Source organism: Gallinula chloropus (genome assembly GCF_964237585.1).
Source record: "Gallinula chloropus genome assembly, chromosome: 2".
In the NCBI taxonomy this organism is placed as follows: domain Eukaryota; kingdom Metazoa; phylum Chordata; class Aves; order Gruiformes; family Rallidae; genus Gallinula; species Gallinula chloropus.
This window is the reverse complement of record NC_140086.1, coordinates 113,602,430-113,615,291: the sequence shown is the minus strand read 5'-3', so window position 1 is coordinate 113,615,291 and position 12,862 is coordinate 113,602,430. Positions and strand designations below refer to the sequence as shown.

General features: G+C 42.4%; 1 protein-coding gene across 2 annotated transcripts in view; it reads left to right on the top strand.

The window, feature by feature from the left end:
* STAC (SH3 and cysteine rich domain) overlaps nt 1-12,464 on the top strand; it is a gene marked incomplete at both ends in the record, with an annotated part of 71,688 nt that extends 59,224 nt beyond the window's left edge. For both annotated transcript variants that reach the window (XM_084280205.1, XM_084280204.1), the window contains 3 exons: nt 3,482-3,533; nt 3,666-3,803; nt 12,366-12,464. In XM_084280205.1, the coding sequence (XP_084136331.1) occupies nt 3,482-3,533; nt 3,666-3,803; nt 12,366-12,464 (289 nt within the window). The remainder of the gene's footprint in view (nt 1-3,481; nt 3,534-3,665; nt 3,804-12,365) is intronic.
* Nucleotides 12,465-12,862: the final 398 nt, after the last annotated feature.

The following is a 12,862-nucleotide window of genomic DNA, read 5'->3' as shown; positions in this document are numbered from 1 at the left end:
ACCAAGATGGTTTTCCACTAGAAAATATTCAATTTTCAGTTGCTTTATTTTTTCAGCAAGAAGCTTTCGACTAGGAATTTCTCACCAACTCTCATGCTAATGCTGAGTATTTTACCAGCCCTGTTTTATTTTCCCTCACTAGCAGGTTATGTTTGAGAAAAGAGAACAATGTCCAGCTGCTGGATGGCAGTATTTTCACATGAGAAAGATGCATTCTAACCTTTGAAAAACAGCCTTGTTAATTATAATTTTTAACACTTCCTTCCTCAGTTCTGCATCAGTTGCTTGCATGGCAAGGTCTAATCCAAGCCCACTGAAATGAAAGAACATTTTTTCTTTTAGTGCAATTAGTTTGACTCGTGCTACTCACATTTTGCATGGTCTTGCTAGAGTTCTTGTTGTGAAATGTGTCAGCTCTCTTCAAGGCATCCCCTATATCAAAAAAGTCAATCACATGCCACAGAAATTAGGGAATTGTCACGGAAATGTCCCTCTTGTCAGCATCTCCTTCGCTGAAAGCCTTTTTTCTGTTCTCACCAGTGCCTTCTCATTGCTCTGGAACTAATGGGTGGAATGTAAGGCAGACATTACAAGCTTCTCAATCATTCTCTTTCCTGGATTTTCCTGATAATTTTTTAAAGAATGTCAGCCCTTTGGGAAATAACCACAGGGTATGGTGACTTATGGAGCAACTTGCCACCTATTCTAATGCGGGATTCCACTTTGCAACCTGCTCCTTTAGGGATGTATTCCAGCTTGCACCCTTGTTCCATGAAGAGGAACATCACTCAGATAAGCCTTCACTAAGTTTCCATCCTCATCAAGAAACAGCGATCCAGAAAACAGATCATTCTCTAAAATTGTCCTGTCCCTCATATTAGGGGGAAAACAACCTGGACTGTCATAACTAACAGGCTCTTTCCAGAAACAGCAACCAGGTTTTAGGCTAGGGTTACTCAGCTACAGCAGCATTATTTGCCCCATGGCCAGAAATTCAGTAATACACAGATTAGCAGTGTTTCATAAGGGGTGCTGAATAGCTAGTAATGTTGTTTGGTCACTGCAGAACCAGGCATCATTCAGCTCAGTTGCACAATATGGTTTAGTTGACATGATGTTATTGGACAGATGGTTGGACTTGTTGATCTTAGTGGTCTTTTCCAACCTTAAAGCCTCTCATGTTTCTGTGATTCTATGAATTCTCATTTAACATAGCTGAGTTGCTGCGCATGGGTTCAGCAAGCAATGTCATCAAGACTGTCCTGGGAGCCCAAGACAGGGACCAGACAGGTAGTGATCCACCCTAATATGATGAAATCAAGCAGAAGGGAAAGGAGTTAGTGAAGATTTTGGGATATCTCAGCTCACCTCTGAGGGTCTGCAATGCTGCAATTGCAATTCAGCAGCAATTAGTACTTTCCACCACACTGATTTCTTCCTCAACAGCAGGAGCAGCCAGTCAGGTTTTCCAAGCTCTGGCATAAGTAATATATGTAATATGCTTATTCTAAGATGTGGATCTGTTTTACAATATGTAAAGGGTCCTGGAGACAGGGAACCCCAGGTTTCAGACACTGCAGGGAATGGAATAGAATGGAACAGAATATTTGGAAGGGGCCAGAGGCTTCCTGGACACTTTAAGGCTGATGAGTGCCTATCTTGCCCCCTCCTGAAACCTTGGCTGAATCTGATATAGAGCAGGCAACTTAACCAGGGTTGTGGTTTACAGAAGCAAAAGATTGGACCTGAGAGTGATTTCAGCCACTAGTAAAACACGGAGTAAGATGCCCTCCTCCAGAGATTAGCAGCCTAAGTCAAGGAAGCAAGCATAACATCAGTCTATCTGGGATTTCTATTTTGAATCCTCACTGGAGATGAGAGACACCTATGTTAGCCCTGTGCTAAAAAATATCAGTCTTGCACCAAAAAATCTCAGTGCTAATACCACTGACATACAGAGAATTTAGGCTCATTTACTATCTTTCTCTTGGCACCAAAATAAATTTATATTTTCTAAGTTATTTTAATAACAACCAGGTGTTTGTGGGATGGGCCTTTCTGAATCCTTCTTATTGAAAATGTTCATCCTTTCAGTGCAAGGGCTCCAATGCTGTTACAGCCTGTTCGCTTTGATGTGGCAAGATGGCCTCCCTCAAAAACTCTTTAAGTGTTTTATATTAATCATTAACTTTAGTAAGGGACTGAGGTGTGCTTCTGCCTATGGCAGAAGTCTTTTGCCACTGGGATAGAAAGTTGTCCCTTTTCTTTAGCTTCCTTTCTCATCTCAGCAGCATTTCATTATTCCAAACACACTGGAACAGCTTCCTGAGGAGGGATTGGGGAACATCCAGCCCTGCTGCCGTATTGATAGCACCTTTCTTTGAAAGCTGGAAATTTCTTGTGCAGATTGCACAGGGTTAGGAGACCAGAGGCCTGTTTCTCCAGTTGTCACCAGCAATGATAACCACTGGGCAAGTGGAACAAAGAGGTCCAGCACCACCTGTGCCCTAGACAGCTGTGTCCTAGGCAGGTCCACATCTTCTACGTGTGCTCTGACACAGGCCACTAAATTTAACCCATTATCCATCACATGCTCTAGGTGCGTTTACAAGCTCTTGCACTGATACTTCAGTGATACAGTAAGCCTAACAGGGTATGCAAGGAAAACTGAATAATTAGGGGTCAACCATTAATTTTATTAAGATCAAATAAATGTCTCTTATCAAGCAGACAAAGCCTTCTGAGGTTAATCTGTTTGGAAACAGGCTGCCACTTCCTTTCCACAATGCAGCACTATTATAATTACATAATAATGCTGATGAAGTGCCACCACTGTAGGGGGGAGGAGGTCACATAGCTGTTCAACTACCTGCACAAAATCAGCTCAGCATATTTTGCCATTAGCATTTCCAGCCAAATTATTCTCCTAGTTCTGCTTTGGAACTAGTCAGCTGGATGCTGATACTTAGCAATTACAACCCTGCACCACACATTATAAAGGTAAATATGTCCCACTCAAATGAAAAAGACATTCCTGGGCAGAATTATATCCCTGCTGACTAATTGCCTTTGTCAGTTAAATAGAACTATTTTCCTGCTGCCTTCCTTCTGCAAACACAGCTTGAAAACCCAGATGATAAAGTGGTGTGTCCCAACAATGTGAAACGTCTTTAAGTAACAAGATAATGCCTGTAACAAATAGGGACTGTATTTTAAACAGTTTCTTATTAAACAGGAAGCAAAAAAATCCAGTTCACAGACATTGTCTCAAAATAAAGATCTAGCCCCAATAGGGACTCTCTTTGTACATTACCATGTGTGATTAAAGAAAACCTTGCTGCCTCATTGAGTCTACCAGCAGTGAATGCTCAGATAAAATGACCAAGAAAGGACCAGTTTTCCATTAGAAGGTAATTGTAGATGCTGCTGCAGCATAACATTTAAGGATCATCTTAATTTACTTCTCCTCTTCTAATTACAGGCCAGGGGATATGATCACTCTTCTGGAAGACTCCAATGAAGACTGGTGGAAGGTGTGTGTGCTAGTTATTTCATATCTATCTGTTTTCTCTCCAAAGGGAAAAATATGTTATTTTCCATAGTGAACTTGTATTAAATCTACCAGTGTTAATGAAGTTCTTGTAATTAGTATGTTTTCTTCACAGGGTAAAATTGATGACAGAACTGGATTTTTTCCTGCTAACTTTGTTCAAAGAGTGCAACATGATGAGAAGATTTACAGGTGTATCAGGACATTCATTGGCTGCAAGGAACAGGGACAGATAACTCTCAAAGAGAACCAGGTATGCTCCCCTGTGCCAGATCCCCAACAGACTTGAGTATGCAGCAGTCTGACTAATGACTGGACAGAAAGTTGTGCTAGGTGCTCACAGGCAGTTGCCATTCACTGAAATTTTGCTACAAGATTTAATATTTGTATGGTAACAGGGTCTGGTAATTCGTTAAGAACAGTGTTGGCCTTGTACAAGCACATTATTCCTGCCCAACATAGCCTAAATCTTCAGTCTTACAGACATTCATAAAGATACTTCACACATTATGGACTGTCTTAATTACTCTCTACTGAGAGACAGCTTGCAGAACACACAGGCTTAGAAATAGGCTTTATCTGCATGAAAAGTGTTCTGTTTGAATCCACACTGTTAGAGCTAATCTAATAAAAGACAGTTCCTCCCTCCCCCAACCTTTCCTTGACTAAAGATCTAAACACAGCTCGTTGTTTTGGCTTCATCAAGAGCCAAGTTAAGACAGCACCAAGCAAACTCATAGATCTTAAATTTAACTATTATTCACTAGTTGCAAAGTATCTTTATTTATTAATTCGTTTATTGTTTGTGCCACCATTTACACACCCTCTCTTCTACTAGTTTATTCTAAACTAAAACTGCTGCTGTGAGTTAAAGTACACCACATGCAGTGAGCACTTGCAGAGTCTGTTCACCCTGGCATACTTTCAGCAGCCTCTTCTACTTTTTGCCATTCAGGTGGGTTCACAAAGTGAAAGCAGTGACCACCATTACAGGTTGTGTCTTTGATCTGATTTTTAATATGATTTTAAATTTTTACCTGGCAAGTTTGGTGATTCTGGGCTATAAATCCCTGCTGAGGTGAAGTACAAGAAGGATAGAGCTCAAAATCTGCAGTAAGGGACAGTCAGGTTTGTGGCATAAGCTCATCTAAATGGGAGGATGGCTGACTAAGGATGATGCACAGTCTGGGTTTTCTGACACCTGGATGAAATAGAAGGCTAAATTTTTCTTACTGTATCTTGTGAACCCAATGTTCTTTCACCTCATCAAGTTGGCAGTTGATATCACCAGGAACTCTTTGCCTTACAGTGCTGGGAAAGCCACTGATTGTAATAAAGTAGAGCAGAAGTCAGCATCAGGGTGGACTTCACGGACACAGATTTTTTTTTTCTGTGCAGGGCTTTTGTAATAACTCATTCCACTGGTGGATAAGGTTAACTTGTTCCGCTGCTGCTGCTGCCTTGGAGCATAGCAAAACATAGAAGTGCTAACAATCCCTGAACATACACAGCTTTTTAAGGAAGGCAGAGCAATACAGTAACATGAATAGCACAGAGCACGTTGGGGAGCCCTGAAGTTGCTAGAAAGAAAGTGCTTACATTTTTTTTTGTCCTAGCACATCATTTGATTGTTTATGTATACATGTACAGAGGGGAAAAACATTACCAAAGAAAAATAATGAGAGGGTTTTGGACCCTTGGTGCTCTAGTGTAAGCAATGCACAAAGGCAAAGCTTGGGGAAACAGTAATGTGGGAAACTGGTGTGGCACCATGATGGAATGGTGAGGATCTGACTCCCTTCTTGTCAGTGGGTGTACCAGAGCCTCTCTGTTAGAGTGGCTGCCACTGCAAACAGTGAGGGCACAGTTTCCTGCCTCATTTCTCACAAAACCACAGTTTCCAAGTGGGCAGGTCTGGCAGCTTCATCTAAACACAAGGATTTCCTATTGTCCCTATTTCATAATGGGCTCACAAGGGAGCTTGCCATCAGGAGCCTGTCATCATCTCTGGTAGGGCAGGAGAAAAAGAAAGGGATGAATGCGTCCTGTCTGCCTATTACTTCCTCTTTTTTTGCAAACTTATTCAGCCCTGTCTTAAACACACGCAGATGCTGAGGTTGAATGTGAATGTTGTTGGGTCCTCACTCCACATGGGAAAGGCTTCAGTGGAAGAAACAAACAAATAAATAAATAGGTGTAAAATGTGAAACAGAGATCAGACTGCAGAAACACATGAATACAGAGACAGGAGAGGGAATGAGTAAAGCCAACAGATCCCACCCTACCTTTGCCCAAATTATGCAAACAGGCAACATTCAAGTAGCTTAAAGGACATTTTGAGTAATTTCCACGTGGGACAGTCACAGTGATGCCATAGAACTCATCTGCTTCTTGCTGTCCCTCTGTGCAGGGTTTGGGCCCTCCATAATAGCCCCCGTTGAGAAATGGGAGCCAGCACAGGGCCAACCCGTAGCAGCAGCATGTGGACAGGAGCACAGAGACTCCTGAACCCAGACTGTGGCACTTGTGCCTGCTCTGGAGGACCTTCTGTCCTTTATTTCCCTGTTGTTTTCCATGCAAAAGAGAGAGGGGTGCAATAGGAAAGGCATAGAAATTTAAAAAAAACCCATACCTGAATGGGACTTTTGAGAAAAAATTGCCAGAATTCCTTTTTCACTTTTTTCCCCATCTTTTTTCTTTCAATTTTAGGATTTCTGTGGGATATAACCAGCCATTTTAGCTGGTTATATCCCCGCTCTGGGCACAGTGTCCAGAGTGCTGTGAGCACGATATATGTACTACTTGTAAAGCACTGTCTTGTTCCAGATTAGCAAGAAGGGGAGATTATTCATTGCTACCAGTTCCTGTCAAGTTTCACTTTAGCTAAAAAAACTCATTAACTGGTCTAATAAATTCCTGTGACTATAGTCACAGGCGAATTGCCTTCATTTTTTACTGTTCATTCACTGGGTCAAATTCTGTAGGGCCTAAGAAGAGTCCAGAACCACTCTGAAAACAAAGGCAAAAATGATATGCCAACAGAAAAAAAAATATCCAGTGACTTTTTCAGTATAGATAGAATTTTCAGTACATTCCTTGATACCATCTGTGGCTTCTGCTGCAGGTCTCTATCTCCTTGGTGCCTTGTATTCAAGTTTCCTGGTAAAAAGTCTCTTCTTGTAAGGCAAAAGGCAATATATTCATGTCAACAAAGCTACAGGAGTACCTTAAGAAAAGCCATTTCAGGCAAACAGCAATACTTTAAAAGTTTGAAGCATGGTGGATAAGAACTTTCTCCAGAGTCACTTGCCAGTTTCATGCCCTGGGAATAACAGTTTGAGTTTCAGCTTCATGCAAACCTTCCTGGTGAAGTTAGTACTCAAGGAGAAGGCTGAGGGAAAAACAATGCAATTTGCTCACCCATCTTGAGCAATATGCACAACCTAGTTTTCACAAAGGATCCCTTGAAAATTTCACTATGAAATATGAATCACAGTCTGGGGGAGAAAAAGTTTACTGCTTCAGAGACATCAACATCCTGGACTTTAGGGTTCACTGACAGATTTGTGGGCCCTGAAACAAATTCAGGAGACAACTGGGCACCACAAGGCTCAATCAGTAGTCTGCGGGACAGAGGCAGACTTAGACCCTGACATCAGTAAAGCAAGATTATTAACAAGGAAACCAAAACCAGACTATTTCTGTGGCTTTCCACTCTTTTAATCTGTCTCACACACAAGACAGGCTGCATAATTTCCAACTCTGATTGTACTCACTTGGATCTATAAAGTTTTCTTCAGCCTGTAACTTCTGCCCAAGCCTACCCATACACTACACAAATGCTTCTCTGCATAACTACAGGCTCTGATTTGACTTCTTTTCACAAAAGAAAAAAATCAGCATTTTAAAAAGATGTATCTAACTTATCATCAATGTTTGGAAAACTGTCTCTTAAAAATGCCTCTACCGTTTTAGGTCATCCTTATTTTTAAAGCCATAATAATCTATTGTTTGAATGTTTTTATTCCTCTTAAAATATCCTACTTCAATAAAGTAAATAACCTCCTTTTTTTAAAAAAAAAACAACAAACCTACTCACACCCTTTACTGGCAGCCTTTCTGATGTCTGCCATCACACTAACACAAACCACTTTAGAGTTGGGCTTTTTGTGATTAAATAACAAGATTGATTTTAAATTGCACAAGTGGTCTTGTGCAATAGAAATGACCCCAAACCACGACATTTGTAACAAGATTGGCAATCAGAAACTGTCTGCCTGATCCAAATGAGGACTGTAAGTTTACATAAAGGTCAGTGCTACAGATCCATTTTGCGATGGATGTGTTTTATAAATGTCACTGATGTAAACTTGCCCTCTCACAGGAAGCATCTCCTAGCCAGCTTCTGCAGTGACTGCGGATAGACAGCTGCTGTGTGATGGGCACAACCTCCAAACCAGAGCTGTCAGCTTTGCTGTCCACTTGGCACAGGGGACAAACTTCCTTCCTACCCCAACAGCCAGTTACACAGATTTCAAGGAGAGAGACTTTTAGGCACATGTACATTAGCAGTTATGTGCAGGTCTGATCCACCTGACTGCCTAGGAATTACTTTATCTACCCACAGTTTTCATTCTGGGATACTCTAAAAGCAGTTAAACTTTTAAGAGCATGAGTCAGCTGCCTTCAAAAACCAGTTACATCATGGTGCCTTACGCATTTGGACTGAATCATTTGGAAAACAAATTCAGTGCAGAAAGTGACGTACCAGTTCTTCATGTGCCCCCTCCCCCAGCAATAAATGCAGCATTTCACAGCTAGATTTAACGGGGGAAATCATCTTTTCCCAGCTATCTCTCATTGTCATTGATGTCAGTTTTTCTGAGCCAGGAGGGGTGTCCCCATTCATTCAGAGGTAGAGTAGGACACAAATTTTTCAAGAGTCCAAAACATGGGCACAGCCCACTATGCATCCAGTTTCATCCAAGTCATCTTTAAAACCCTAAATAAGTGCCATACGCAAAACAAACTTGTGTTGTCAGTCCAAAAGCTAGTGAAACAGCTGATATAAAACCTGTCATCATCATTTGCACACAAATGGGTGTGAAAGCCTAAATCCTTATCATTTCTATCCACAAAGTTCATGTAGGCAAGAACTATAGTGCACAGGTGGCCGGACCTGAGGCAAAGAGGATTAGAAAGGTGTGGCATATTGTGGCAGAGCTCACTTTGCCCTCAACACATTCCCGTCCTTCAGGAGGAGTGGTAAAAACTCCACCAGGCAGGGGCTGGCACATGCAAGGCTTAGTGCATTAGTGCGAGAGGGCTTCAGCAGGAACTGGGGGAATTCTGATCACTGTATTAGTATGCAGAGTCAGAGAAGTTCTTACAGAAAGGACTTGTAATCCTTATGCCTGGGGAAGATCTAAAACTATTGTTGTAGCAGAGCACTCCCACTGATATCAAGGAGCACTCAAACAAGCAGCAGAACCAAAAACACCTATTAAATAAACAAAAAAAAAAGAGCCCAAATCTGCCATCCTTTTTCATTCCAAAGAAAACCTGTGTTGAGAAAGTTTAGTATTTTTCTTTTGTCCACATATAATTCTACAGACAGTACAATATGTGAGGAAAAAAGCACTCTGTTCTCACACTATGTTCTGCACAGCACCACAGGTTAAGCAAGAAACAAAGTGTGCCTACTGAGCAGTGCAGACCTGCTAGATGTCCTTTCTGGAGATTTAACTAATTTTGATGTTTCGCTGGCCCATGCAAAATGCTAGAGGTCTTGAAGACGTATTTAGTTAGGAGGAAAGCACAACAATGGAGTCAAGCATTCCTTTTAACAAGCCAGGTCTAGTTATGAAGAAGCAGCAAATGTTCATTTTCCCACACAGCAGCGGCCTCTTTCAACCAAGATGCTCTTTCCCTCTCTTGGCTACTTTGCCATGCTCAGCTGTCCTTAGTTTGGTGCTTCTTTGTAGGCTTTTTCTCTCATTATTAAAGTTTTAATAGGCTTTCTCAGAGATACAGACCAAAATCCAGCAGTAATCAGAAACACCTTTCTGTGTACACCTGCTTTACACCTCTCTGCTTCGAATGGTGATGTGACTGTAGAGGGAGCAGCTACTGTGCTAGGTATTCATGACAAAACATGAGCTTGGGTTTTTTGCAATAGTACCTAAACTAAACAGCATCGATTGCTTACTTTGCCCATGTTTTTCCTGTGATTTAGCCCCCCAGAAATGTACTTTTTTTCCCCTCTTTTTAAGTGCATCTCAGCTCTGGTGGTGTGCTCAGTCATTCTGCCCCAGGAATGCAATTCAGTTAGTGTTACGTAGACAGAATCATAGAATCATAGGGGTTGGAAGGGACCTCGAGAGCTCATCGGGTCCAACCCCCCTGCCAAAGCAGCTCCCTAGCTCATATCACTCAGATAGGCATCCAGACGGGTCTTGAATATCTCCAGTGAAGGAGACACCACCACATCCCTGGGCAGCCTGTCCCAGGGCTCTGTCACCCTCACTGTGAAAAAGTTCTTCCGCATGTTGGTGCAGAACTTCCTAGGCTCCAACCTGCAGCCATTGCCCCTTGTCCTGTCTCCACAGACCACTGAAAAGGGGCTAGCTATTTGCCCCTGCATCCCATACTTATTTATAAACATTAATAAGGACCCCCCTTAGTCTTCTTTTCTCTAGTCTGAACAGTCCCAGCTCACTCATCCTTTCCTCATAGGGAAGATGCTCCAGGCTCTTAATCGTCTTTGTAGCCCTTCTCTGAACTGTCTCCAGGAAATCCCTGTCTTTTTTATACCAGGGAGCCCAGAACTGGACACAATACTCCAGGTGGGGCCTGACCAGGGCAGAGTAGAGGGGGAGGATCACCTCCTTCGACCTACTGGCCACACTCCTCCTGATGCAACCCAGGATCCCATTGGCTCTCTTAGCCACCAGGGCACACTGCTGGCTCATGGCCAACCTGTCATCAACCAGGGCCCCCAGGTCCTTCTCCACAAGAGCTCTTCTCCAGCAGGTCATCCCCCAGCCTGTACTGATACAAGTGGTTATTCCTTCCCAGGTGCAAGACTCTACACTTGCTTTTGTTGAATCTCATCTGGTTTCTCCCTGTCCAGCTCTCCAGCCTGTCCAGGTCTCGCTGAATGGTAGTGCAGTAGCTTAAGTAAGAAAATTAATGAGTCCATTTGATCTCCAAGCCTTTGTTTACAGGTACAGAGATGCACCTGACAAAATACTGGAGGTGGCAAATATGAAGCAGCTTCAACTCCTTTTTTATGATCTTCCATTTTGCTCTGGCAGCATCCATGTTTCAAGTAAATTTTATACATATAACAATAGAAGGCCAAGTTGGCCCAGAATTCAGAGGTGGTATTTAAGCGTCACCATACAATCCGTAACAGTCATGCTGAAATGCCAGGAACATGTTTGAGCCATTTTTGTTCATTTCATACCCTCTGAATAGTTGTAATTAAACACTATAAATACTTACCAGACAGAGCCTTTTTGACTGTTAATCCAGACAGAGGGCTTTAAAGGCCTGGCACTGACTTAATGAGAAATCAGGAGGTTGGTCTCAATGGGACCATCAGTTTTATGGCTATTTTTCAACCTTGTCTGATTTGTAAGAAATACGTAGCTCCTTGGCACAAATGTTTGAAAACAGTTCTTAATTTTGCTCTCGTACCCAGTCTAATGTACCTGTGCCACTAGGCCTTCAAATGGCTCAGCCAGTACCAAAGGCATCTCCAGATAGGCCCTAAAATGGAAGTACATGAGACCACAGAGGTCTTCAGGAAATGCAAACCTTTACTATGATGTCATACTTGTACTATTGTAAAGACCGTATGACTTCACCATAATTACTTCCATTGGGAGCAGGTGTTATGCAAACACACTGACACAGCTGGGTTCAGATCACAAGCTTCAGTATCCACAAGAGGCACCAGTGGGTACAAGAGCTGAGTAAATAACATAAACCACTGCCCGTCTGAGACATACTAGAACTCCTTAAACATGCAAAAGACAATATGCTGGCATTCAGTTAAGCTGCTGGAAGTGACCCACCTTGGCATCATGATCACTTTGACCACTGTGCTGGTTCAGCCCCAAGCAGTGGCTCACTCACTCCTGGAGGAAAAACAGACAGAGCCTCTATGGGTTGGGATAAGGACAGTTTACTGAGAAAATCACCATGAAAGGGCAACAGTAACAGCCTACAGCAAATTACACTCAAACCTGGTGACATCACAGAGTACTGTACCAACACAAGGAGTGATCTGACACCTCAGCCACACTTAGACTGCCCTGGAAGCACCCAGGAGCACCCCTCCCTGACCAGCCCCTCTTATGGGGGAGTGATGTCAGGTGGTGTGGAAAACAGCCTGGGCTAACTCGGCTTACCTGGCCTGGCCAGAACCAGGACAACCACCAACTGTTGAGGAAGCCAGCTAGCCTGAGATCTGAAATACCAAATCATCTCATACACAGATGACTAAGTCACAATTGTTACAGTAAGCTGAAGTCATAAGTCAAGTTTCAAAATCTTTGATCCACCACAAAGTTCTTCATAATTTTTATGTGTGTCATGTATGTGGCATTTCAGGGAGGTAAAGGAAAAGGTAACTGTCTAAAAATATGATTTTGTGTTTCTTATCAAAGCAATGAGAGCCTAAAAGGGATTGTTCTACTTACAGAAGTAGCTAGCAGGATGTCTAATCCACCTGATAAATAGCCTGGAATAATTTGTTGCCTGATGATGGCAAAGAGTTTATTATTTTTCATACTTTCTTTGCATTCAGATTTGCGTGACTGCTGAAAAGGAACACGATGGCTTTATCAAAGTATACAGCGGGAAGAAGAAAGGCTTTGTCCCCATAGACGTCTTAGAAAACATCTGATTTCAACAGCCCGCTTGCTGCAGTAGGAGCCCTTTGTTGGCAATGCCTGTCTGCCTCATCTCACACTGTGTCAACCCAGATGGGCTGTTTTGCAGATGTTCAGGGGAATAGTGAGAAAACTGCAACTACAAGAAGAAAAAGACATTTATACTGCCACAGCAACACTATGAAATAAGAAAAAAGTGGAATGTTTGGAAGAAAATACAGTCAGAACCCACTAGGGAAATGAGGGGCCCTTGCATACTAACAAGAATAAGGTAAGGGGAGGAAAAAGGTCTGGGCTGATTTCTGGTGCAAGATGGCTGTTACGGCCCTGATAGAGACAGACAGCTTGTTCTGAAGGACTAAACTCATGTCCTGTTCTTGTGTCTTAGAAAACTGTTGGACTGCTTTCTTGT